Source organism: Drosophila teissieri, chromosome 2R (genome assembly GCF_016746235.2).
Source record: "Drosophila teissieri strain GT53w chromosome 2R, Prin_Dtei_1.1, whole genome shotgun sequence".
Taxonomy (NCBI): domain Eukaryota; kingdom Metazoa; phylum Arthropoda; class Insecta; order Diptera; family Drosophilidae; genus Drosophila; species Drosophila teissieri.
Window position 1 is genome coordinate 4,453,057 of NC_053030.1, and position 27,333 is coordinate 4,480,389.

Consider the following 27,333-nt stretch of genomic DNA (forward strand, 5'->3'; position numbering starts at 1 on the left):
GGAACTGTGAATTTCTCCACACTTAATATAGTAAGATAATATATCAGTGGATCTATTAATATGTAATAATACGTAGTCAACCACCAACAACCATGGTTAACCAAATAAGACAAGCAATAAAACACAACTGCTACATATGCAATGCAGATATTGTGGTTTACATTATAATTTAAGTTTCCGAGTTACCAGCAGATTAATCTGGGAGGCTGACATCCATGGGCTAGCGTTGAAAATGGGTTAACTTGCGCGAACCAGGTGAGTTATTTATACTTTAGGAGGCCCAGTCAAGAGTTAATTCCAGTGCAGCGCCAGTTTTATTATCCCCACCTGCCAGTGCCATCAAGGCTATTATTTTGTAAGTCAACTGAGGATGAAGACGCTACAGGATGAATTGATGTCAGACGTTAGTTCAGAACACTTGGGAAAACATTGTTTAAAAAATAATTCTTAGCTCACAGGATTTAGATTTCCCATAGTGAATGAGACCGAACTTATTGTAATGGTGTACATTTGGGTTAGGTAATGTCCATGCAGTGTTGTCCATCAGTGGTTTATCCTAAAAATCTAAATATATTCATGTAGTAAGAAAAGTATCTCATTTGGCTTGCAGGCTATTCTTGTTTAGCCTAGTAAGCTTAGGCATACTTCTTCTTAATAAGGAAATTCGCGGTGTTTTCACGAATTACCAATATAACTAGTTTTAATTTTACTCCCTAACCAAAGCAGAGAGCATCCTCTTTCTCTGCGTGTAGGCCTGCAAAAATTGCTAACCGGCGGTAATTGCTAATTATTAATAATTTAATAGTTGAAAAATAAGAAAGGCAGCCAGCCGGAGAGCGAGCCAGTAATGATTGTCATTAAAGCTGGAGTGTAGCCACAGGGCCGAGGTGCCACAATATCCAACCGTTTAGTTAAGCAGCTGCAATGCATTTTGGCCAACAAGCAGAGGGAGGAGCAACCTTCCAGATTGCATGCGAAAACTTCCGCAAGCCTTCGCATCCGCAAGTCTAAAGCAGCTTCGCACCCAGGTTCCACGGCCCCTGGAGCCTAGGAAGTGGAAGTGACACATTCCGGCCAAGTCTGCCAGCCAGCCAGCCTGCATTGTTCTTAAATCCTTACTGACACACTGAAATTGTTTTGCCAACAACGTCGCTCGGTCTTGACGTGGTTTGTTGTTCATTTGTCGCTATCTTCCGCTGCCTCTGCCACTGCCACTGCCACTGTATGTTCCCGCTGACTGATTGCAATCTTATTATGCTCCCCTGTGGTCGGACATGGGTTTCCTCTTTCCTCTTTCCAAGTCGCACGAAGCAGAGCAGAAAAGCCGACTGGCACTCCGAATTATTCAGCAAAAATTGTCAGACAAGCGATAGCGGTTATACATTGTTTTAGACTCGTTAAATCGTTAGGCATTCTTGGGATCCGGAGTGGTTCTGTTCTGCTTATGTGGGTTCCGATTGCAATCTCCAGATGCTGCCACTTGAGAATGTAATAACTCAATGAAAGCCTCTAGTTCATTTACATTTTCTGAGCGTGTATATTATTCAATAAATGTTCTACGTATAGTCGGTAAATACAACATATTGAGCGATTTTTCGTACGTTGTTGCAGCTTACTAAAGTATTGGCACATTTTAAAACATTTTGCATTGTCCATTTGAAATCATAGTTCAAACAAAGAACAAAACTGGGTCTATCTTTTTGTTTAGCTTACACAAGCAGCTATGAAAAGCTGCATGGCGGCAACGTCGTAAAATAAGTTTTAAACTAAAGATTAAATCTATGCATTATAACGAGTTAATTATGTTCAAATGGGTTATAAGCAGACGATCGCTGAAGTTGTCCGAGTTTTAAGAATACTATAGTTCAAATTATGTATGCGGTCAATCAAATATGTTAGGTATTTTTGCTGGGATCAAAAAATAATTTTAATTTTTTTTTTAATTTTTGAGACATTTGATAGATCGGACGACAATAAGATAGATAGAAGCAGATGCTCGGTAACATTACAAATAATTGGCATATTGTCCATTCACAAATATACATACACATAAATATTACTCGGTAAATACAATCCATATACGATTCTAAAAACCATATGTAGTTAATTTTTTTTGGTAATTGACCCACTGCCCCCGAAGATGCAAAGTAAGAGTGTCTAAAAGTGAATTAAAGCTAAAAGCAGCGGCGGGTTTAGTTTCGATGTATCGATCGAGGAATCCCCTCCAGAACAGTCCCGGTCACTTGCATAGTCAACACTTGGGCGTATTGGCCCCGCTGCTCACACTGCTCGTCTCCAAGTGCTGCATGAGCAGCTGCTGAAGATCGGCTCGCAGGGCCCGCTCCTCGTTGATCTGCAGCTTGATCTGGGACATATCCTGCTGCATCTGGCGAATGGCGGTCCAAAGTTGGCGCAAGGTGGGGGTCATGTCCTCGTTTTCAAGGCCTGCTGGGCGGTGTGTGTTTCGGTGGATAAAAGAAAATCGAACAGAGAACAGAATATGTTAGTGTTGTGTGCGAGAGGTCGAATGTGGGACAAGGGTGGATTCATGGTAATGTACAAAATATGACTATGTAGGGATAAAAATATGTTTAAGCGTGGGTGTGAACTATAAACTATTGCTAGGATAAGTAGTGTATATCTAGAACGTCATATGTCTAGGGAGCCATAACACAGGTTTTCCAACTACAGGACATCAATCTATGGACTACTCTATTAGTTGAAGGGAATATTTAAGTTATCGCTATGTTCATTAACAGAAAAGCACACAACCACATAGACAAACAAAGGGAGATTCGTCTTGTAAAGAATTTTATTCATGGTTCGATTGGATTCGCTGAGTTATTCCTCTTTCGCGTCGACAAATATCAAGTCAATTACAGTACAAACGTATAAACTGGTTAATAGTAGAGTATGTAGTAGTTATTTTTGGTTGTTTCACAAAACACTTACAAAATAAGTTCGTTTATCCATCGATCAATAATGCACAACAGTTGGTTACTTTGATTTAGTTGCTGATTCTAGCTATTACTAATTACTAATATTTAAAGCGCATTCTTTGATTACACATTGCACACTCTTTGATTTAATTGCTTGCTAGGCAGGTAACGGACATTTAATACAAAACTCACTAGGTCAATATCCTCCAAGAACACAGATGCAATAGTAGATAGATTGAACTATGGCAATTAGTAAATTTCTATGGCAAAATTATGATCCGCACTCGATTGGCCACGTAAAAATATTATTTGTCAAGGCGTGGACGGAAATTTAAGGACTGCCTTTATTAAGCTGAACTAAAGTCTATAAAAATTCAAAACGGAACCAGGAGTTGCACTCAGTGGCAAGCAACATCTTCTCACGTAGTCTCTTATTCGCCAAGTCTATTCACAAATTACATATTGGTAATAAGCTAAGTTAGGTGTAAAAAATATAAGCTAAGCTCAAACTCTAGTTACAGTCTAGGTGCCGTGAAATTCGGTTGGCTGCCTGAAATGCAGACAGTTGGGCGAATTTCACGGCAGACACATCAAGGCGCAGCTTAAGGCTAAGACAATCAAAGCGAGCACAAGTTAATCGCCCATTCGCTTACAGCTTTATATAGTTCGCTGGTCTAGAATCTAAGGCTTGTGGCATTGGAAGCTTTGCGCAGCCAGTAAATCAACTAAAAATCAAATCAATCGATAAAGATTCGCACACAGAGCGCATTCAAAGCAAAGAATCTGTATCTGGAGCTGGAGCGGCGTAATGCGATATGCGGAGGCGATAAGGATGACTGATGAAGGCATGATGATGCCCCAAACCCAGACTCAAACATGGTTGATCTTGCGCCACTGCTTCATCACAAAATTACCGCAACACCAGCTGCCCGACTGCCGTTTGCTGCCATCGACATTAAGTTCCGAATTCGCCGTGCGCCCAGCTCCATTGCTCCGCAGCAGTTCCCGCTCCACATCGCTGTCATCGGATCTTTCTCCAACGGCCAACTGAGGAGTGCTCCTCTGAAGCGTACTGGTCCGCAAGGCTCCGCCGCAATTCATCAAATAGCCCGCACCATACCCGGCATAGCGGTGCGAAGTGGAGGTCTCAAAGGAGCGGTTCAACCGGCGATCGTAGAGTCCTGGGTGTCCTGACGGATTTGGCTTCACTATAGTGGTGGCTGTGGCGTTTCCAGGGGATCGCTGATACGACTGCTGGGCCACCAACTTGGGGGCCGGCTTGTTTTTCCTTGGCAGCAGAGGTGATGTACACACATTGTCGTAGCCAGAACCAAAACCACTTTTAAGGCGATTCAGGGATTTTCTGGTAGCCCTCTCTTCAGATAGGGCTCTCTGGTAGTCCTTGATAGAGGGCGATCCTCCCGCAGCTCCGGATAAGGAGTACCGTTGAGCCGGTGTCGCATTCAGCGAGGAAGACACCGAACTGGAGTACAGGTTAAAGTTGTTGGGACTGGCCTCGCGCCAAATAAAGGAGGAGTTCAAACTGCCGACGGAGTGCTGTCGACCTTGTTGCTGCTGGACATGATGTTGCTGCTGCAAGTGTTGCTGCTGCAGGTGATGCTGCTGGTGGTGGTGCTGATTGAGGTAGGCTGAGTTGCCGACATTGGCTATGAAAGGCAGCTGTGGATTGGAGGTCGAGAAGGTTTTGCTCGTTTTCAGCTTGCCACCGCGGATGGGCAGACACGGAGTCCAGGGTTGCAAAGCTACAGATCGGTTTGGACCAGGTCGGATTGGAATAAAGAGAGAGAGAAAAATGAAGAGATTTGAAGAAACGGAAAAACGAAATACCAACAACGACAACAGTTGGGACCAAGGAGAACCAAAAACCCAAATAAAAAAGCAAAAGGATCACAACGCCAACAAGGAGATAACCACAATAACCAAATGTGATGAGGGTGAATAAAGCAGGAATATGGATAGACTGATAGTGTTTTCCTATAAGGATGAGTAAGACACCAAGGGAAGAAAGCGCCCACAGGATAAAACCAGTACCATTAGCAGGGGACCACAACAATACCAGTTGCAGTTAATTCAGGACTGCGGGGTGAGTGTGCAATAACCTAAAGCAAAAATCCAACATATATACAGAATGTGCAGCTTAATGTTAATGGTAACAACTTAAGATGAATTGAGCCTGGGAATGGGAGTTGGAACAAACGGCGGTAAGAATAAATTAAACTAAGGTTTACATGGGTAATGGGATAACAAAAATAATGTTTATTTGAAGTAAGAAACAAAGTAATTCGAATTCAATGGTCGTCAATACAAATAATAGCTATACAAATACAAAATAATTGGCTTTTTTAAAGCAAATAACTTTGGATTCCTTTGCTCGCTGCTTAGCACCAATTGCAGAGTTGAGTTTGTTGATCTTAAAACGAAATCAGTTGCCAATTGTACAACCAAAAAATCAATCGTTTCTCTTAAACATAATTTGGTAACTGGTTAACAATTTGTAAGCTTAAAGTTAATAGTTCAATTAAGCCTAATACAATATTCTCGGTTAAATTTGGAAAATGGTTCTTCGTATAGTGCAACGCCTTGTGAAAAGTGAATAAAACCATGAAATTACAGAGCAACCAAACCAACAAAATGATAAGTGGTTTGTTTAGCGGCTGAACTCTTAAGTGAGTCTGTGTTTTGTGTGAGGATTATACAGCTGTGTTTTGTGTGAGTGTGTAAATAAGCAACTTAGCTAACAGTTTGTAACTTTCGTTCTTCAGCAAATGATAATCAAACTTGGTTTGGGAGCACATAGAAGTTTTTACAGCTAGATGAAGCACATCTGGGATGGCCTGCGCCACTTACCCGAGTGGATCGTGTTCCTGGCATTGTTCTGGTAGGCGGCACAGTAAGCCTCAAAAACGCGGAGCACTAGGGCATCCTCCTCGTAGGTGGGCTGGTTCTTCCTTCCGCTGCAGTAGCTGGCCAGGGCATTACTGGAACTGCTGCCGCCGCCACTGCTGCCACTTCCCGATCCGCTGGTGGCATTCAACAAACTGGGGCGCAACGGCGGCGTGGGTCGCAGGCAGCTGATGGTCCAGTTAGCTGGGGATGCAAAAGTATGATGCTTAGTTCGAATATTAAAAAAGAGGAAAAGAAGAAACCATCATGCAACCTTAGTAGGAAGAAAACATCATAGGAGTAAGTTCTCAATTTCTCACCCTTTGTGCTTCCTTTCCTTGCGCTTGGCACCCCCATTCCCACTGCTGCCGCCGCTGCTGCTGCCGCTGCCTGAATTACTGGACTGGCGTCCATAGATGACGCCTGGATTGGAGCTACTGTCTTGCTGTTTGGTGTCTGGGCTGAACTTGATCTGGGGCCGGCTGCCCCCAGATGACTTGGCAGACTTGGTGGTTGTGGTGGATGCAGATGATGTGGTGGAAGCTGAGTGGGCGTGTACTGATTGTAGCTGAGGTGGTGGTTGAACGACTGGCTCCGTTTGTGATGCGACATCGAGTTGGTGGCCGGCGACCCCTGGTTGCTGTGGCTCCCTCCGCTGCTGCTGCCGGGCGGGATGCTGCTGGGAGTGGCAAGCGGACGACCGCCGGGTGGTAGGAGGATGTGGCTGGATGGCGGCGACATCTGCAATGCAAGAGATGAAAAGGCCTGGTTAATAGTGCTTGTGTTTTTCTAATTTAATCTTAACGCATAAAATATTGTAAGTTAGTTTAAATCAAAGAATATTTATGCGAACCGCCGTCAACAGGATCAGCGGTACAATAGCAACAAGAAAACGTACAACAGCAGGTGAATCCTTCAGGCAAGTCCTGCAGCGAGCCAAGCGCAGCAAGCAAATCGAATCGAATGCGTTTGATTGGTTTTTGATTTATAATTTTCATTCTCATTTTGAATTTTTGTGTTGTCTAGCGTTAGATAGATGTTTTGTAATTCGTTTAGCTTTACGACGGATGAAATTTCAACCCAGAGTGAAGGGAGAAACAGTAAAACTAAATGTTCATTGAATGCCGTTTGATCAACTGCAAGTTCTTAAATTCAGAAATCAGCATATTTAATTATTACCTGCTTTCAAACATCCTATGATTTGGTATGGTTTATATTGATATTCAATAAGTAGGTAAATTTAAACCTTAATGTATGAATGAAACTTGTATTTAGAGAAACATATTTAAAAGCTACTATTTGTTGTTTTATTAACAATTCCTTTAGAAATTTGGGCAAACAATGAACTCGCACGGGGTTAGTCAAAGGATGTGCTGATGGAAAAGCAATGTTTGATGACTTTTTTGAACGTGCTGCATTTGGCCAAATGGTTGCTGATAGAGCATTAGGGATTTTTGAATTTGGTGAACTTGAGAGCAAAACGAATTTACAAAACAATCAAACGGAACACGTGCACGGAACAAACGCCGCCAGCCAGGGAAACCGGATACCATTCGACAGGAATCCGTAAATTACCTGGCCAGCGATCTATTTCGGATTGCTTGCCTTCTTCGGCGCCGGAAGCAATGTGGCCAGTACATATGGGGCAGTCGAGCGAGGAAGAGTCGTGGGTGGGGGCAATCAGGCCTTCGTCCTCACTGCACAGTGGACAACTGGAGGATGATGTGGTGGTCGTCGTATTGGTGGTGCTGGTGACACTGCCGTTGTAATAATCCGCACAGGTTTGGCATACCGAGCAGTACAGTGCGCCCTCGCTGTAACCGTTCGCTCCCAGGGAACAGAAGCAGCTGGAGCACACGGACCCCGAATCTTTTGAGTCCTTGGAGGGAAAGCTCTTATTGTAGGCGTGGGCTATGCCACGCACCACCTCCGGCGGCAGGCGCTCTTTCTTCCACCAATGCGCATACATTCCCGAGCGAAAAGTGGCCTGCGGTTCCAACTGATCCGCGGAACTCGAACTAAATAAGATATTGTTTGGTGAGATATTTCTGTTAGTCTCATCCATGCTTGAGCTGGAGGGCAAAAAAATACTCCTCGTATTTACTTGCACTTGAGCAGAGCTAATGCAAGTAGGTTCCTCTTTGTGATTGGTAGGGGTAGTAGATGCATCTGATAGTTGAGGCTGCTCCTCTGATAGATCAACAACATCCTGAGTGGTCTCCGGAGTAAGAAACTTTTCCCTGAACATTCCGCACACATTAAACCTCTCTGGCTCCACATTATCCAGCATATCGTAGCCTGCGGCCTCCATGGGAAAATATGATTCCGGGTTGGGCGGATCCGGTGAGGTAATTGTGCAACTGCCAGCCAATCCGCTGTCACTCGACCTAGGACTGGGACACTGGGAGTTTTCGCAGCAGCGGCATTTGGTGTCTAAGTGTAGATCCGGATCTCTGCGTGGCGGTGGGGGAGGGGCCGGTCTATTGGACATCTGCAGGAACTGATAGCTGATGCAGCGTCTAATGGAATCCATGCTTCTCTCTGGCGGGGTATTGCGCTTTCTTAAGGAGGTATCGATGCAGAGCTCGGTGGTGGAACTACATCTTGTGGCAAGATTTGGATCTGTCTTTGGATTTCCTGTTGATGGGCTGTCGCTCTTGTGGGAAACCCGCTTATCCGAGTTATGAATATGGTCCGGGAAGGGCGTAAGTGCCCGATGGAGCTGTAGAGGTTTTTCTAAGATCTCGTCGTAGTTGTAAAGTAGTTCTGCCTGCAGTTTATCTGGAGCAGATAGACAAGCGGCTGGTAGATCAATGGAACTGGAGTGCAACTCCTCATCCTGCTGCGCATCCACACTCTGATTCTGCATTTCCTGGCGATCTCGCCACGTTGGTACATATACCTCGGTGTTCTTGCTGTGATTGAAGCGATTGCCCACAAATATTGTTGGCATGCTGTGCCTTTCTGTCGGTGAAGCTGGAAGGGGAGTGGGTGGCTCTTGGACAGTCGACTCCCTGCTGAGATCATCAGGCATACTGGCTAGATTCTCGCAGGCGGTGAATGCACCACCCAATCTAGCTACAAAAATTGAACTGGCATCGGAACTTTGTTGTTGCAAGGAGAACGATGGCTTGACCTTTAAAATTGGCTCTTCCTCAGCACAGTTTGTGATGCTGCCACCGATACCTAGCTCCAAAGTAGCCGTTGATGTGTGCACACTGGAATTTCGGGCCGTCGATTTTCGAGCCAAAGCTCTAAGGGCCCTGGATCCTATAACAAGAGACTCCTTTTTCAACTCGTTGAGCGCTAGAACTTCGTCCGTGTCTGCGGAATCCAATTTAATAAGGTTAATAGAGGAACAGTGCCTCCTGGCACCTGTCCCGTGGTCTACAAAAGTGCCTGTAGAGTTGCACAGGGAATCATTGCGCTTGTTTTGGTAAAACTGCACATACTCAAACGGATCCGAGTCGTAGGAATGCACAAAATCATCTTCAAAGTCATCATCATAGCTCTCCGAGTCTGTTGGTAGTTCAACTGCATCCTGTCGTTCCAATTCGGACTGCCCCGAATCCTGGTTGGCATTGAGATCTTTTAACTTAGCAGATGCCTTATGACAACGCTTTTTGCGCAACGCAATCCTCTTGAGATCGATGCTCTGGCGAGCCTGCGGATACAGAAGCATCTTTACGATAGCACTCCTCAGTCCTCCACATTTGACAAGCCTGGCAAAGTGAGCACTAAGATTGGCGTACGGAGCTGTCGCTGGGTAGTTGCTTGGAGGAAGAGTCAAACGGAGAGGCCGCACATGGCATAGGGGGCTGGAGTAATAGGCACATAGCGAGAATCGAGTGCAGTAGCCCCGTGAATCCAAATGTTGACTTAGCTGCTCACGGTTTAAAGTGTTGCCAAAACGAAACGATGATAAAGGTGAATATAGAAAAAGTACACTACTTACATGAGCGGCATTTAGTTGTCCTAGCGAGGAGTTGCTCAAGTTGCTCAATTGCCGTTTGATGCCCATTGGCAAGCTGGGATTGTTGGCATTAAGCAACTCCACCCACTTGTTGGCCTCACTCGGACCCTGGCAAACTGCTACAATGCGATCGATCAGGGGACTGCTTATCTCAAAGGCGTTTTTGAGGGCATCCGTATCCTCCAGCCGATTTACTATTATTCCAGTTAAGGGTAGCTTGCCCTGCGTGTAAAAACCAATTATAAACAAATTCGCCATGTTGTACTAGTTTTTCATACCTCATAAATGAATGCACTCATCCGCTGACTAACGCTAAGAAAAAGCAATGTTTGTGGGAAGAGCACAAAGTAGCGATCGCGATGATCAGCTCCAACTGCAACGCTGCCCATGTGGATGATGTCTCCAAGTGTGCTTAACTCTTGTCCCTGCCATCCACGCACTGGCCCCGTGAGCACTTGCAGCTCCAGTTCTTTTTGGCGTCGCGTGGCCGAGCAGGTAGCAGCTATGTCTTTGTACACGGCAACACTCCGCTGGGTGTCGCCGCGATCCGGATGACTGCTCTCCATATGCCGCTCTAGCTCCTGCAGCATGGCCGAGTATTTGTCCAGTCGCCGAAAGGGCTTTGATAGACCTGTCGTGAGCACTAGTAAACCAGGAGTGGCTGCACCCTGTCGTTCCATATACTTTTCCAGATCGTCCCTTTCAAAATTGGAAAAAATGTATATTTAATAACAAATGAACACCACAATTGGGATGGGAGAGCCTATACTTGTACTTATCCAGTATAACTATGGCCTTAGGATGGGCAGCACAGTAGGCCTGGTGGACCTTCTTCATCAAGGGGGCGCTAGTGAGAAATAGTTTTCCAACTCGATCGTTACACTCCTCGATCTGGATGAGCAAATCCTCATGCGTTCGCACAATCTCCACGAAGTTACACATCAGCTGGGCATACTCATCCTGACTGAGCCTGTGGCAGGTAGAATTTAAAATTATTTTAAATTATATCAGCGAATGGAAAACATACATCTGCGTCTGTTGCATGGGTTCCAGGAAATTCTCGAGCAGACCCTGCAGCTCGGCCACATGTGCTCGCTCTGAGTCAAGCAGATCCTTAAGCACTACAGACCGATACTCCTGGATCTCCTCCGGTGGCCTTATGGTCTCCGTAAGAGGCAGCTGCACCTTGCACTCATTGACGTAGTTGCTGGGAAACCAGCCAGTCTTATCGTTCAGCGTTCCCTCCCACCAGCCGCCATCCTCTCGCTGGGTAACCGTGATGACATCGCCCTTCTGGAAGCACAACTCGTCGTTGTTGCTGCCCATGAAAGAGTACTCCGCCTGCACCACCAGTGGCTGATCCATTGTCGGATTGTTGAGGGCTGATCCGAGTCCGCACTAGATTGTTTTAACTGAAACGAGCCTGAAATGAGTATTGAACTTGAAACATCAGCTAGCCAATTTGCTCAATGAATTAGCATATGTGAGCATGTCGCTTGTTATATACAGCACCTACGCATTATTGCAGCGATGAGCTACATCATCGTCGATCGCTCGGAATTCCTCAGCTTTTTGGCATTAGCCAAGCAATAATTATGGCCCCAAAGAAGAAAACATTTTGAAAACATCTGTCGAGAAACGCGTGCGCAAGTTTCTTGACACTTTTCCGGCGACTCCCCTTCCTTGTTTACTGCAAGTATCTGGAAGACTCGTGCGCTACCCGATGGCCAAGGTCACACAAGCTGCGAGGATCCATTAAAAAATTGGGTAAAAAGCACTCGCGTATAGTGAAAGAAAAACTTTTCGGGCCATAAAAAAATTTGAATAGCCGGACAGGCCAACAAATAAATCATAAAAAACGGCCACGTCGCTTTTATAAATATTTACGATATTTTTTATATGTGTTGATCGAACAACTCTTTAAAAGATCAACATTTTATTTAATTGTGAAACACTGTCGTTGACGGAAATGGGATGGGCACTTTGGATTCTGGAGGCAAGTGCATTCGATCCAACAGCTATCTACATATAAAAAGAAGCAAAATCGCAAAAAATTGTGGAATACCTCGAGAGTTATATTGTGACATTGCTACCCACAATAAAACCTCAACATTCCAAAGAAAAAATCCAAATAGTCTTTTGTATGAGTAACACCTTGTAAATGGCATGTTATAAAAACGGGAAATAGTAATGGAATTCGTCCATTGTAGTCATTAACTGATGACTAAAATAACATTTGTTATTATTTAAAATTGGCAACACACATCGCTTTTGTTTTTGTTGGATTTTCAGCTAGTGCAAAAATTAAATTCTGGACTGAAGAAGCCAAAAGAACTGATCTAGTTTCTAGGCCCCGTATATATAAATAGATGGATCACATTGTTGCGCTATTGCCGCAATGAGTAAACGCAAAAATATGAATAACTTGGTTTATTTTGCTTAAATATTTTTTCTAAATACTAAAAATAAAAAAAAACGAAGAAAATATACATATTGGCGGATCGCAAGTCCTAAATGGCCAACTGAACCGTTTAGTTTTTTCCGTATTACTACAGCTCTCCAGAGATGGTCAAGATTTATTTGTTGACTGCCCCGGCACTTCGGACCGAGATCATTTCCCTAAGGCAAGGTCACGTTTTGGATGCACACACGCATGAAACTCTTAAAATGTCGCTATTTCGCCACTTTGGCACTTGAATACATATACCCGCTACTCTGCTGTATAGATGGGTGATATATACTTTTTCGACAATAAATTGTGGTTTGCCGTTTTTGCTGCTCGCAGACGTTGCACCGCACGCGTTCATTGCTTCAGCGAAACTGCCGAGAAAAGCGGAAAATACCGAAAAGCTGGCGACATATGGCAGCCGAATTTTCCACGGCAACCGAAAGTGCCACTCTCCCAGTCATTTTTTGAGAGTCCCATCGGATCGTAGGAGAATCGAATATATTTTCAGATGTACGCGAGCGTTTTCGACCGGACACATCGCATATTTTCACACAAAATCAACAGAGATGTGACAAAAAATATAAATCCGGGGACAAGCTTTTCATCTGCGTTTCCAAAATAGCGATTCGGGGGATTGTGATGTATCTTAATTTTATTTCATTGAGAAATAAGCGACACCAGCGGCATTCCTCGATGTGCTTTTGTATTGTGTTTTGAAAAAACCCATAAAAATATTTGTGCTGAAATATATGCGGCATGGCAATTGGATGTGAGATTTTCCATGTTTGCGGATTCAGTCATCAATCGAAATCTTCTGCATTTTAAGCAGGTCTGGATCGGAAGCATACAGAATTGTTTCAGAAAATTTCACCTGTTCTACTCAGTTTCCTGTTGGTTTGAACATAGCTATACTATATACATATGCCTGTGAATCATATGGAATTTGAATACTTTTAGAATACAAATTTAAAATCACGCGACACACATTGTAGTTTAATGGGAAGGCCGTAGTCTCAGGAAACGTTAACTTCGCATTATTTTTAGAATTTAATATTTCAAAGACTATCATTCTAAAGCAAGCAAGGATGCTGGAACAGTAAACTATACTGAAAACTATACTAAAGATGTTTAGGCTTATAAACCGACAGATAATATTGAGCTATATTAATCAAAAACTAAGCGAAGCCAAACAATATTCTTTCGGAAAAATAATTCATTTTAGTGCATGAGTACATAGTACATAAACCAGAGATTTTTAAGTCAAATTTTTAAATCTGCCGTTGCCAGAATGTGGAATAAACATTCATTATAGATGCATCGCTAAAGCGAAGCCAAATGTATGTCACTTTCCACCACTTCGTTTAACCCTGAAATCACTTTAAGTCCATGGCCGGGAACAATCAAATTTCCGTAGGTGGTGGTGCACCAAACGATGCATCGGAGGTCAGATGAGCAGATGCATATATGCAAATACCGAGTGGCACACACCCAGATATGCATATATACATACCTATGTACCTATATACCTATATATACATACATATGTACATACCCCATTGAAACTCTCGGAAATTTTAATTAATTCATTAAACTTGCACATGGCGCTTCGCTGATCGGCACTGCAGTCCGCGCTGCAGACACAGATACAAATTTCAGATACAGATACACCCGGCCCACGCTCTCCGCGTATAAGAGACAACTCTTTTGGTTATTAACGATCCGTCGCTGAAGGCGAAATTCAAATGAATTCCTACGGCTTCCGGAAATGCGCAATTTGGCGAGAAAAACGTCGCATCCATCGGTGGGGAGAACCCCAAATCAAATCACCGAATGTTTATTTTCGTGGGACGCTGGGAACGTAAACAACAATGACGAGAGATGTAAGAAAAGCGAGTGGACTTTTTGCGTTGCTTGCTTTGTTTTGCTTGGCAAAGACAGCGGCAAAGACAAACAAAGTCAACCAAACCCAAACCAAATTAATGCAGTTCTGCCTTGTCGGGACCGGATCCGAATCGCCATCCCTACTACCTCAGCCGAACTGCACTCAATAAGGCCGCTTCAATGTGTCAATACCGAGATTTACAGGCTGCACAGCAGCCACTTGAGATGCATTTCCTCAGATATATGAACGTATTATAGTTTGATTGCTGTGCTCGCCGTATTTATAGATACTTGGCGGAGGAAGTTTTTGGTGGGTGTGGAGTGGGAGTTCCTATAACAAGTGGGGATCCCATGTTCTCGACACCAACACACCTATAACGAGGTCAACAGCGGAAATATGAAGTAATGCTGTTTCCCAGCAGCCATAAACGAAAATCCCGCGCATGATTTGACGACCGATAGTTTGTTTTGGGAAACCACAGGCCCATGTACAGATACTCCCAAAATGCTTTAATTAAAACGTAAGAATAACCACCTTAGGGCGCAAAGGGGAAAGTGGTTCGACTAGGTTACACCCTAGACTTATATACACATTGTACACCTTAAAATGCAAGATATTGTCATCTTTTTGTTTGAAAAGGTATTTATTTTTGATTCAAATAACATTGTCTAGGGTATGAAAGTGATATTGAACTGGTGTTTTTTTTTACCTTTAAAAAGGTATTTATTTTTGATTCAAATAACATTGTCTAGTGTATGAAAGTGATATTGAACTGGTGTTTTTTTTTTTAACCGCAACCAGGACCATTTGTATGAAAAGAAAAGAATGAATTTACATTCAGCTTGCCACCCCCTTTCATAGAAAATTCTCTTGGCATCGGTTCAAAATTGTTCGGGTAATGATGCTTGTTGGTTCTGGGGATCTAATAGGGGAGTTTGGGACTAGGAGGCAAGTGGCAGGTACCGAAACGTGCCTCCGTCGTCGTCCGGCATTGCTTTTTATTCTCGCAACGAGTGCTAGCAAACAAACGCTATTCGAGAGGAGCAGAAACGGATGCCCCACATGAAGTCCTGCTATTGACCAAATGGATTATGCAGGCGGGCCTCTGAACTCCAGAAGCCGGCAACAAATTACTATTACTCGAGCAGCAGCAAGTTGAACCACAATTGTGCCGAAAGTACAGGAGTCATTCTATAAAAATTATTTTTCACGCTTAAAAGTTCATAACGTAGGCTTTTAACTCACGTTTTTAAAAATGTAGTACACTACTTTCTATATTGATGTGATGGCTAATAGAAGTATTGGTTTATAGAGTAGTAACTGCATAAAAACAAAATCTTAGTCTACTATATGCTTTTATTATAAATGATTTCTTCAGAGAGGAGAGGAGAGAGGATGGAAAATAGCAGAAAAACCATTTTCTGGTGGAAATCTGGTCTCAAAAAAGACGGCAGAAAACTCATTCCATTCTTATATATGCAATATAATACCCCCATGGCGTTCCTTTTAGGAAGACGAAGGCTAGATTAGGTTTGCCCTTGTGGAGATGTCTACGATGCCTTAGTTGGATGACGCATAATGAAGTAAATTTTCTGATGCCACTGTACGTTTGGCTATACGAGTAGTTAAACCTGACTCATTTCCACGGATAAATATTTCCCAGCCAAGTTTTCTAAAGGGTTACCACTGTAGTTTTTAGCTCACCTTTAGCTGCGCTTCGTTTTAACAAACATTTGTTGCTCCGTTTGTTGCTGTTCCCTGTCGTTCGTTGAGCAAAAATAGAATAGTGACTAATACTTGAATTTTCCCAGTTTCGTTGGTTGCGCGACTTATTCGCCCTTATTATAATATACACAATTGGTTATAGAGCAAAGGGAGCACACTTTTTACTATTTATTGCCCGATTTTCGGTTTTTTTCTAGGCCGACACAATCTGAACTGCACTCACTTTTTTTCAAAATTCTTTTTTACTTAAGTGCCGATTCCGCGTTGCTGGGGCTAACCGCTTGGAACGCCCTTTTATGAACCAGGTGCACTTATTTAGGCACTTTTAGCAACTATCTTTTCCCATGGCAAACATAAATAAAACACAGCGCACGACCAAAATAGAAACCTAGAAAACCAGGGCTGCAATAGCCCGCATCCAAATTAGGGATGTGTGCGTGCCAAAAGGTCCTCGGCATCGATAGTGCTATCGAGAAGCACTCCGTGACTTTGCATCGATAGTTCGGGAGTTAGATTGAAGTGGTGCAGCTATCTATGTCAAAAATAATATAAACCATGTTCCGTCATATATATTTTTTATATTACTTTAAGTACGGTAATCAGATACTGTTATAATTTTTTGCTGATACATTACATAATGTGACAGAAATGTGAACAGATAATTATGGAATTTATATTTTCATATGAATAAATCAAGATGCCCGCACAGCATTTTTAAGTAAATGCTTGCCGCTAGTCACGGTTTCTGGCCTGTGCACCTCTATCACGGCATTTCGTGATTAGTGTTGCAAAACGCCGTAACTCGTTTTACCGATTTCACACGTGTTTTAGTGAACGCACGTTTAGTTTTCATTTCTTCGCGAAATTCTCACAGCTAAAATGGCCGAAGTTGCTGAAACCCTGAGTGTGGAAAGCCAAGAGGAGGTGGCACAGCCCGCCGAGGAGCAGGTGCTGGAGGCGAAGAACGGCGACGCCAAGGAAGAGCCGGCTCCCGCAGCAGAGGAATCTGCTGGCGACTTCTCTAAACAGGAGCGCGCCATAGTCCGCCAGGTAGAGTACTACTTTGGTGATGCCAATCTGAATAGGGACAAATTTCTGCGCGAGCAGATAGGCAAGAACGAGGACGGCTGGGTGCCTCTGTCGGTGCTCGTTACCTTTAAGAGATTGGCCTCCCTGTCCACGGACTTAACCGAGATCGTGGCTGCCCTGAATAAATCCGAGGAGGGCCTCGTGGAGATTAGCGAAGACAAACTCAGCCTGCGTCGCCATCCGGAGCGTCCCATTCCGGAGCACAACGAAGAGCGGCGCAAGGAGATCCAGGAACGGACAGCCTACGCCAAAGGCTTCCCATTAGATTCGCAGATGAGCGAACTGCTCGACTTTGCAGCCAACTACGAGAAAGTGGTCAACCTGACCATGCGCAAGCATTACGATAAGCCCACCAAGTCGTACAAGTTCAAGGGCAGCATCTTCCTTACCTTCGAGACCAAAGAGCAGGCAAAGGCTTTCCTCGAACAGGAGAAGATCGCTTATAAGGAGCGCGAACTGCTGCGCAAATGGCAGGTGGACTATCTTAAAGAGAAGCAGGAGGAATACGCCCAAAAGAACGAGAAGCGCAAAAACAAAAAGGAGGCCAAGCCTGAGCCGGCCTTCGAGTTGCCAAAGAACGCCATTGTTGTCTTCGAGGGTGCTCCGGAGACCTCAAGTCGCGAGGAGATCCGCGAAGCCTTTGAGAAGATCAAGGACTTTGAGGTGGCCTACATTGAGTTCGCCAAGGGCGAAACAAAGGGCTCTGTGCGGCTGACCGAGGCCGATGCGGCCGAAAAGTACATCGCCAAGGTGGAGGAAGGCAAGGTAAGAATCACAAATTGAGCTATACATTTTTTTCGAATCAGCTTATACGTAACCGTACTTGCCTATCCATAGCTCAAATTTAACGAAGAGGTCTCTCTGTCTCTGCGAAAGGCCACCGAGGAGGAGGAGAAGGAGTTCATCGACAAGGCCATCGAGTTCATGAAGAAGCGACGCGATTTCACCAGGAACAAGGGCAAGCGCTTCAACCGTAAGCGCCACGGCGGAAACGACCACAAACATGGTGGTGGTAAGAAGGCGCGTGGGGATTAACTCATCCATCTATATTCCGCCACCCGAGTCTTTTGATGGCAGTAGACCAAGCTTAATTGTTACTCGGTAGATCTAGTTGACCTAGCTTTAAGGCCTTACATATAAACCCCATGCTTTTTTTTACCTTGCGAAATAATCGTAAGAGGTACGGAATATTCTTCAAAAATGTATGTATAGTCTGTTACATAAATAACGAGATGGACTCTAATTTATTTTACATAGAAGACTACGAATCCATTTGTTTCCCTCAGCAGAAAGCTACAAATAAAAACCAATGTGAAAAACCCGAATCTTGTTCATTAGTTTGTATCTTCATTTATTATTGCTGTTTTGTGTATTTTTAATCTCTGTGTGTTCGTGTGTGTATTAAATTATTGTAAATGAATTTAGCTTAAAGGCATAAAATTTAATATTACAAGTACTTAAATGCATTTGCAATTACAGATAAATGAAACAAAATTTTTTCAAAAACTGTTAGAAAAATTATAATAGCAACTACAATTAGGTAATATAATGTTTGTTATGGGCTTGCTTTGCATCATCAGCTTGTACAATTATATAGACGTCGCTTACAACTTAGACGCTCTTAGATAGAATTAAAACTAAGCGAATTAACTAATTAGTTTGGCCTGCATAGCAACGCCGTCTAAAATTAAATTAAGCTATCAAGTAGTTCTTGCGTTATACATTGACATCGTAGTTAATAGGGGAACAAAACGAAAACTTCACAAGGTAAACAAAGATCTGCGCAAGCACAAAAGTTTCACAACATTTTTGGATAACTATTTAAAGAAACGAAATTTTTTTCTTTGAATTGGGAATCGTTTGTGAATATGGGAGTATTTTGAATGATAAATACGTCGTTCATGCTGAACCGAAAGCAGGAGCCCGGGTACAAGTAAGGTCGAATATATGTGCACTTGATATACGCGGATACAAGAGTTATGATTACATGTACTTAACCAACTTTTACGCATACTTTGAACAGTTAAAATCAACGGCATCGTATTGCGATCTGCGATAATATAATGTGTAGCGACATGTAAGATAGCTCTTTTATAAATAGTAAGTGGTGGGGTGCGCTCAAGCGGATCTCTCTGTAGCCTGCAGAAAATGTACAAAGCTTCAGCCAGGAAATCTCGGTATTTTCACCTATGCTTATTCACTAGACTAACACGATTTACAAACGAGGCTCCTTGAGGCTCTATCCTTTTAAGTGTACAACAGTCGATCTATTCCATATCTATGTATGTATGAAAATAGCTAAATATGCATGTGCGCTCTGAAGGCCCTAAAACAGCAACGCTGAAACTGAAACTCACAGGTAAGGTATGTGGTCAGTAATCAAATAGTGTCTGTTGTCTGTCAATATCATGTATCAATGTCATATATTCAATGGTACTATGTATAGCGATGTACAGCCAAGTCAGTCGTTAGAACTTCATTGCAACCATCCTACGGTCTTCAAACGCACTGCGTAGTTGTCCTATCTCTGATCTGATTCCTGCCTACTTCCAGACGGGTGTCAGATCCAGGGTGAGATTCTGAATGGTGCGGTTCCTGGCAGAGCTGCGCTTCTGCTTCACGGAGCTGGTGATCTCGTTGACCAGTCCCTGGCAGTCGTTGCACACGGTTACCTGTTCGCCTCGAAGGTTCTCCTTTTGCTCCTGCGTTTGGGCCAGATGGCTGCCCGAGGAGAAAAGGTTGAATCCCCTAGAGAAGCGGGATCTGGTAATAAATTAAGGATTATTGTAACTCTTTTGAACCACAACCCCATCGCAAAACTCACTTTCTCTCCAGGGTGCTGTTGTTGGACAGCGGTCGATATGCTGGACTGTGCACGGGCAGACTTCGGGGTCCCTCCATGCTCCTGGACATGGCGTTGTTGTAGTGCTGCTTCTGCTGCTGGTGGACGCCCGAGGGTCGCATGGCCGCGGAATACGAAGACGACATAGTCGCCTGGTCGTGCAGAGCCTCCACGGCCTGTCCAGTGGCGGCCGCTGAGGAGGAGGATGCTCCGGGTCCAACGCTAATGCCCGGCGTGCTCATGTTTGATCTTTGGTGCTTGGGTGAGGATGGGGCACTGCCCACCGTGCTGCGAGTCTGGAAGAAAGGAATCCAAATAAATAATTGCATGTTTACTAGTCAGACTGTTGGGAAGCCTACCTTTCGCTCTGACTCGGAGCGCAAAAGGCGCTCTATCAGCGACTTGGGGAACTGGTCGTCCATGATGTTCCCCGTCGATGACGAGTGCGCTTGTTGGGCATGATGGGAGGGTGATGGGGTGCTCGAGCTGGCCGGACTGGACAGCAGCGATGGCGAGATCAGCACGAGGGGCACGTTGCGGAAGTGCTCTGAAGGAATTCGCATCTGGGAAATAAAACTGAAATTGTAAATATGCAGGCCTAGGGATAACCATTAACCAAATACCTACCTTCGTATAGCACTTGGCGCAGACCGTGCGCTGGCACAGCTTGCACTGAATGCCCCAGGGACCGAAGAACGAGAACCGAGTGCGCAGGCACAGGAAGCAGACGCGACGCTTTTCAACATCCTCCTTGACGCGCACGTCCATCGGCAGACCCTCCAGCTCCGCCTTGGTCATGACAGAACGGATGTGAACGATCTCCGCCAGCGTGACGGACAAGCGATCGTCCCCCCGTTCCATCCAGGTCTGTTTGTCCATGAAGGACTTGTTCCATGGCCCAAGTGAGGATGTTGAACTGCCCTCGTCAGAGGGATGGGTCTGCTCCGCAGGACTTCTTTTAGGCGTCTGCAAAAGATTGGTAAATAAAAAATTTAAATAAGAAGAATGTGAATGCAGAACGGGTAGACAATGAAAAATGTCTAGCATATTGTGAAGTATGAAGTCACACCACAGATGGTTGTACGTCCTCGAAAGGATAATAAAAAAGTAGAGAGCACCCACTCCCCTCGATATCCTTATTAACCATAAACCATTATGGGGGCGAACTTACCTCCTTCCTAACGTCGTCAGATTGACGCGACTCGGGACGCGTGGGTGGCATTGAGTGCGTCTCGTCCAGGTTGCTCTGGCATCCAACGATGGTGTGGCGGCGCAGGGAAGCTCTCCTTGACTCGCACTGAGTGGCCAGGTCGTAGGCTGTCAATTAGAGAGGAGAACGGATTCAGCCAGGGTCAACAGTGCGTCTGAGTTATTTTTATACATGAAGGACAGTAAAGGCGGAGGGAAAAGCGACAAATGTTAAATGCCAGATGTGTATTTCCAAAGCAAGCTGTTTGTTTAGTAGCGTGATATATGTAGCGTCTAAATGCAATTTCGATATCCGATAGGAGGGACAATCATGCAAGATGGCAATGCATTACGGTTTTACGTGTTTTTTTTAAGCAAATATTTACATTCCAGGACCGTGTCGTAGAACTTGTGGTAGTCGTCCTTCGTGAAGGATGGCTCTTCTGGAGGCGCCGCCTGCTTTGCTGGTTGTTCCACTGATCGGGTTTCATTTTCATTTTGCGCAGCAGTTAATTTTGTTCGTTTTTGGATTGTAAGCGTCATTTTTTTGTGGCAATTTAAAAATACGTTATTTTTATACGAATATCGGCAGCCGAGACCAATAAATTAGTACCAAAGGAAAAGCCACTACGAGGGTGCCATAATAAATAATACTAAGGGCAAAATGCACTAGACTTTCTTTTATTTCTACATTCACATTTGTTTTTACAAAATATTTCGAGATTTTTTGTTGTATATTTGTGTGGTTCATTGTGTGTGCTTAAGTGCCTCCTCAACCGATCGTCAATTTTGTATTGTTATTTGCCATTTCCGCCCACACCACACCAAAATTTCTATTCGGTTTTTTAGATCTTAGTGCGAGTTTTGGTAACTTTTCATTCTCTCGATTTTGCTTGGGCTTTGCTTGCGTCATACAAAATCATAAAAATTAATTAATCGATACAGGCTAGCAGTGTGATCACAGAAAAACGATCAAATACCTTGGCAAAATAAGATTGTGTTTGTTTTTTTTGTTTGTTGTGTAAGGAAAGGAAAAAAAGTAAGAAACAAAAATAATGTAAATTAAAATTATGAAAACTTAAACCACACCGCAGACAGTTCAGTTACTTTACCATTAAATAACAAACAAAACGGCATTTTATTCTATTTGTCTTGCGGTTTTGTAACTTTCTGTCCGCAATTGAAAACTAAAATACATACTAAAATACATACGTAAGGCAATGGCTTGGCCACGGCATTTAAGCTAGAGCATAAAGTAAACCGGTTTTAAAATATAAAATTTTTTTTATGCAAAGGAATTTAGTTGTGACAAGTGGTTAATTAATACTTCATAATTTGGAGAAAGCTTCTTAAAATATTGTTAAAATGTTGCGACAGGTCAAATTGTTAAGATTGCGAGGACAAGAGAGAACGCTATAGTCGAGTTCCCCGACTATCTGATACCCGTTATTCAGCTATTGGAAGTTCGAAGAAGACAATTTTAACACTTACAGTTATAAAATATCAAAACATTTTTTAAACCCTTTCCTTTTATAGTTCCGGAGATCTCGGCGTTCATACGGACGGACAGACGAACGGACATGGCCAGATCGACTCGGCTAATGATCAAGAATATTAAATGTATATATATATTAATTATTATATTATATATATATATTATATATATATATATTAAATATCTCAATTATATGGTATTGAAATTTATATGTATTAAATAATAATATATTTATTTATTGTACGCTGTATGCTTAATTTGTAAAAAAAATTATTTGCATGTATTTATTTATTAGTTTGCAGCATATTTAAACGCCTCTCTAAATTACTAAACTTAAATTCGAAACCATAAAATGTTAGTGCATCGGCGCAATTTCTCTCAAATTTCAATCAAATCCAAACCGCCCCTGTTCTTTGTGCTCTAGTGGCGTGTGCTCCCAAAGTACCGAAGTAAGTTATAGATATACGGACATATGTTGCATAATCCGTGGCAGAATCGGATACTCACTTGTGCGTCGGGGCCGCATCAGCGTCGCCGTCTCGCGGCAATCTTGTCGTGCCTGACTGGGCACCATGTAGCCACCGAACGGATACGGCGGCATCTTGGGCTGCGAGCAGCGGTGCATCTCGACGAGATGTGGATGGTGCTGGTGGGTGGCCGCTGTGGAGTGGGAGCTGCTGATGCTGTTCTCATCGTAGAAGAAGGTATCATCGTCCTGAAAAATCGGGAGGTAGGTAAAATCACCTTGGAGGCTAATAGATTTTTACGAAACCCACCTGAAACTTGGAGAAGTCCACTTTGATGAGCCGCTGTCTGGATCGTGACAGCGTGGAGTTTGCATTTGGAAGCACTGCAAGAAAAACAGATCGGAGTAACAATAAGTCCTCGTTTCTCAGCCGAAAGTGGTGGGAAAGTTTTAGGCTTGATTGGATTATCTAATGAATATCATTGGACAATGAAGCAGGCATCTCTGGATAACTCGCAATAAAACTGGATTTTCCAGCCCTTTTTGCCCGCTCATTGCGCAAGTAGAGGTGACATGTTTAGGTTCTCACTTCACCGACGTCAAAAGTAGTCATAGTTTTTTTTTTATTATATTTAGTTAGCTACTCCATAAAAGCCGTTAAGCCCCTCGCACCTAATGGTTCTACTTGGGAAACCCACTCCGCTTGTGCAACGCCTGGGAACTCGTATCTGCAGCGGAAGAGTTCGCTTTGCCTTTGTGCAACTGAAAGATACTTTATGGGTTCAGGGCTCTGTAATAACTGCTACGTGACTCGACTCGCTACTGACTACTGACCACGGACCACCGAGGGCTAGGCATTATATCCACTAGCATTAACCTTTTGGCTGGGGGCTATCTCGAGCGTTTTCATCGATCTGATTATTCGTAATTATGAAAACTAGGAACTAGTTAAAAAGCCTAGCATTTTAAAACTCACATAAAATCTTAATCAGTTAATCATAGCACATTCTGAACTACTGTAGCGACTTGTCAAACCTTTAACAAACTTTTTTTAGTCTATTTATCTTAGGCATTATTTCTTCATGCCGCCAATGACCAAAGCTTTAAGATGCAGTGAAAAAATAAAACAAACTATTTTCCAATGTTATTTGGCAACGAAGAGTATTTAGCCTTCGGCGTATGTCCAGATCTGCTTTGGACCCTATTTCTTCATGCCCCTAATGACTGAAGCTTAAAATCGAAGTCACAATATGACGGCAATTGCCGGAGCACTGCAGTTGCCTTGGAGTAGCTCCTTGAGCCCAAAAACACAAAAACACTGCCTCGACGAAGTGTACGAGCGCCGAAACCCTGCCCCCATCCCACCCACTTGCACTTTGGGGCAGGCCTGAAATCGAAACCAGGTCAAAGCGGAGCACATTCAACAATGGAGAAACGCTATTGTGTGTTTTTTGAGGGTCTGGAGATGCTGATGTCTACCTTTTGATGACCTGATAGCCTGACGTGGTTTGGGTGTTGGCGGATTATTGGAGGCCGATGCTCTCGGCGCCGCCCGAGGTGTTGGTTGAGGCTGGTCCAGATCCTGGCCAGCACTCGGTTTGGGGATCGGACTGGATGTGGACTGCGCCTGACTGGACTCGCCGTCAGAGCCGCAGTACAGTGAGGCATCGCTGCCGATGTCCACCAGATCCGACTCTCGCGGCATGTGATGCGACCGGAAGACGGAGGCCGCCGTAGAGCGTTTCGCTGGCCGCGTTTCCATGGGTTAAGCCTGGCACATTTCCGTTTGGCTTTTCACTTTTCGGTTTTCTCACACGGTTGCATGGAGGCTATCGATCCGAGTCCGAAAAAGGGAAGCCACCCTCTGGGCCGCACTGTTCTCTCTTTTCAGGGAGGGTTGATGGGAATCAGTCGGTCTTATCCTGCAGCTCCATTAAATTTGGTTGAGCGTTTGCCAATGTCTACTTGTGACACTTTGTTGAACTTTGCTTGTTTTAATAGATAGCCACCGCTTTCGTTTTCATTTTCACTTAGCTTACTGAATAATTGAAAGCTGAAGAGCGGACAACGACGAGGCGTCCCCAGCGAAGCTCAACACGGAACTGAGAAATGTGGCAGCTGTCAACTCGAGTTTCCCCACTTCTCAGTCCGGTTTGCGCATGCGTCGCTCGCGGAGAGAGCGCCAATGTTTTGTTTTCACATTTAACGGCCGTTGTCGCTATTGTTGTTGCGTGGGTGATTTATACGTCACCGTTGAGGTGATGACGTAGACTAGCGGCCGCAAGGACTCGCCACATGTGATGAGTAAGCGCGTAAAGTTCCACGACGAAATGGCAGGGAGTTCCAGGAGAAGGATAATATCAGGTGGGGTCGGCATGCACTCCAGGTTTTTGCACTTCTAATTGCATTACTAAGCCTGCCATTAATTGAAGAGTTTACATTAAAAACCTGCTACTACTTAAGCGTCTCTAAAACCAAAACATTTTATTTTTAAGCTTCCATAAGTATACTTTGAAACTTTAAACTGAAACTTTTCTCCTAAAGGTTAGGCTACACAATTTAAACCATGTAAGGTAAAATGTAAAATGTGTGAAAAATATATGTATGTTTATTTATCAACATCAGATTAGCCAACAAAATTGTTTAAACATGTTTAAACTACTGACAACCGCTGGACTGACTAGTTAACCAACTCGATAAGATTTTATATAGTTATACAAAATATATTCGGTCAGCTGCTGCAATATTAAAATGAACTTTAAAGTCGAAGAAGTTTCCCCGCCGAAAGAAAAGCCAAACAGCCAAAAGTAGCCAGCTTAGACTGAGGTGAGGCTGTCGTGCTTGGTTTTCTTCGATTTTCTTGGCTTAAATGTTGCAGTTGCCGTTGTTGTCGTCGCGTTGTCTCTATCTTTGTGTGTCACAATTTTGCACGCTTCCCCCATCAAAGAGGATTGGGGATTTCAATGTTGGGTTCGGGGTGGGGATTTCATAGGGAAAATTTGTAAAGCCCCCCTACACTTTGTAGATAAGATTTAGTTTGTAATGTTTTAAAAAACTTAGTAATGGCAATACTTATAAGTTCTGCGGAAGAACCGCATCAGTTTAATAAGAATTCGATATTAAGAACTTTCTCTTGGTTGCTGTGCAAAAATTTCTTTCAGTGTTGTGATTGGAAAATGTTGCCGTTTTTGATCTATGTTGGCATGCGCTCTTTGTCCGGCAAACACACACAAACAGGCAAACGGCAAACAGCAAACAAAAAAACATGGCAGAGAAATAGGAGGACGGACGGACAATGGGGCTCCCCAGCAACAAGTGCAGTGAAAAGAGTTTTTCACTTGCAAGACTTTGCCAGTAACTAGTTTTCCACCAGCGCCCCTTTCTCTATCCCTCATCAGCACTCCTCTTTATTTCTCGGCGGCGGGAGACATCGGTTGCCTATATAGGCGACAACAATTTATGGGCCATTGGCGGTAAAAATTTGGAGTCGGCAAACAACGAACTTAAGGCCAGGATCCAAGCGATGGAAGCCCGCAAAAGATTAGAGGCGGCATCTATTTTGGCAGGCGTTGTGCAAACTGCACAGGTCTCCCTTTGACAATGGGCTTGGCCTTTTGAAGGGTAGGTCAGTGATAGGGGAAACCATTAGTTGGCCCCACTGTACTCTTACCACACATGCAAGTGTATGTAGTCTTACCAAAAAAATTATTTTGTATATAAAAGTCTAGTTTCAATAGTTAAGTTAAACATGGATCACTCACCCCTTTCCTTGAGGGTCGGTGCTTCCGGCGGAGTGATCTGCTTGAGCTCCGTTCCTTTCCGTATGGACTCCATGAGCTGCTCCCGCGGAGAAGGTTCACACATGCGCGGCGGGCCCAATTGGCGATCGCTGGCCTGGTGGGTCCGGAAAATACAGAAACAAAAACGGACAGTGAACTAAAAATTTTTATTTCAAAAGAGAACAACAATTTGATGCATTCGGTACAAAAAATGGGGAATCACGGCAAATGAAATGAAGTCGAAAGGAGGGAAAGCCTCAAGATCAATATTTTCATATTTCACACTCTGCAAGCGGCAAATGGGGATTTTGATGATGAGGGATTGCAGTTGGGATTGCGGTTGATTTGGGTACTGGCCGTGCAGTTCGATTGGGAATTCATTGGCGCACTGGGACTAGGGGCTTTACACACCTTCTTCAGCGGCGGCCGTGACCTGATGAACTCCAAGATCATGGCGTGGGCATCTTTCTTAACACGCGGCGGAATATCGCCGTTTACCATCACCTTGCGCAACTGATACTTTCTGTAAAGAGAAATTCGGGGTTAGATGCGATTTCTAGATTGGGTATTGCTTTCATTCTTTTGTTGGCTACAAAAAAGTG

At 43.8% G+C, this 27,333-nt stretch overlaps 3 protein-coding genes across 14 annotated transcripts in view; 1 reads left to right on the forward strand and 2 right to left on the reverse strand.

Annotated features, from left to right (window-relative positions):
• Nucleotides 1-1,513: 1,513 nt before the first annotated feature.
• Nucleotides 1,514-16,279, reverse strand: LOC122612370 (rho guanine nucleotide exchange factor 7). Of its 8 annotated transcripts, none has more exons than XM_043785936.1 (9): nt 15,852-16,279; nt 10,844-11,239; nt 10,586-10,786; nt 10,095-10,515; nt 9,799-10,038; nt 6,164-6,584; nt 5,808-6,047; nt 3,854-4,702; nt 1,514-2,445 (listed from the first exon to the last, which is right to left on the reverse strand). In XM_043785936.1, exons 2-9 carry the CDS (start codon nt 11,179-11,181, stop codon nt 2,252-2,254), a joined length of 2,904 nt encoding a protein of 967 aa, XP_043641871.1. In that variant the 5' UTR covers nt 11,182-11,239; nt 15,852-16,279; the 3' UTR covers nt 1,514-2,251. The 8 variants fall into 8 exon arrangements, with proteins under 8 accessions (XP_043641871.1, XP_043641873.1, XP_043641872.1 ...); XM_043785935.1 differs by lacking the exons at nt 1,514-2,445; nt 3,854-4,702 and adding an exon at nt 7,449-9,726 and having other exon boundaries at nt 5,906-6,047; nt 10,844-11,228; nt 15,852-15,905; nt 16,096-16,279; XM_043785932.1 differs by lacking the exons at nt 1,514-2,445; nt 3,854-4,702 and adding an exon at nt 7,449-9,726 and having other exon boundaries at nt 5,906-6,047; nt 15,852-15,905; nt 16,096-16,279.
• Nucleotides 16,280-16,654: 375 nt separating this feature from the next.
• On the forward strand, nt 16,655-18,286 carry LOC122615224 (la protein homolog). Its single transcript, XM_043790182.1, has 2 exons — nt 16,655-17,726; nt 17,799-18,286. The coding sequence occupies exons 1-2, from the start codon at nt 16,752-16,754 to the stop codon at nt 17,994-17,996; spliced, it is 1,173 nt and encodes a 390-aa protein (XP_043646117.1). The 5' UTR covers nt 16,655-16,751; the 3' UTR covers nt 17,997-18,286.
• A 105-nt stretch (nt 18,287-18,391) lies between these two features.
• The window catches only part of LOC122615223 (protein spire), a 38,853-nt gene continuing 29,911 nt past the window's right edge, over nt 18,392-27,333 (reverse strand). Inside the window, exons 9-18 of one of the 5 annotated variants that reach the window (XM_043790177.1) lie at nt 27,143-27,254; nt 26,714-26,846; nt 23,263-23,336; nt 22,994-23,201; nt 21,378-21,467; nt 20,975-21,120; nt 20,431-20,769; nt 20,163-20,366; nt 19,786-20,099; nt 18,392-19,724 (exon numbers count right to left, since the gene is read on the reverse strand). In XM_043790177.1, the coding sequence (XP_043646112.1) occupies nt 19,505-19,724; nt 19,786-20,099; nt 20,163-20,366; nt 20,431-20,769; nt 20,975-21,120; nt 21,378-21,467; nt 22,994-23,201; nt 23,263-23,336; nt 26,714-26,846; nt 27,143-27,254 (1,840 nt within the window). In that variant the 3' untranslated portion in view covers nt 18,392-19,504. Of the gene's footprint in view, nt 19,725-19,785; nt 20,100-20,162; nt 20,367-20,430; nt 20,770-20,974; nt 21,121-21,377; nt 21,468-21,528; nt 21,972-22,993; nt 23,202-23,262; nt 23,337-24,431; nt 24,924-26,713; nt 26,847-27,142; nt 27,255-27,333 lie in introns of those variants that run through there. The other 4 variants (XM_043790178.1, XM_043790179.1, XM_043790181.1 and 1 more) reach the window with 4 other exon arrangements.

Coding starts and splice junctions, on each gene's coding strand:
- LOC122612370 (XM_043785933.1), bottom strand. CDS start 11,181: ATGGATCAGCCACTGGTGGTGCAGGCGGAGTACTCTTTCATGGGCAGC. Junction 10,039..10,094: donor TGAGTGCATTCATTTATGAG/GTATGAAAAACT, acceptor TTTTACACGCAG/GGCAAGCTACCCTTAACTGG. Junction 6,585..7,448: donor TGCTTCCGGCGCCGAAGAAG/GCAAGCAATCCG, acceptor CTTGCATTGCAG/ATGTCGCCGCCATCCAGCCA.
- LOC122615224 (XM_043790182.1), top strand. CDS start 16,752: ATGGCCGAAGTTGCTGAAACCCTGAGTGTGGAAAGCCAAGAGGAGGTG. Junction 17,727..17,798: donor CCAAGGTGGAGGAAGGCAAG/GTAAGAATCACA, acceptor GCCTATCCATAG/CTCAAATTTAACGAAGAGGT.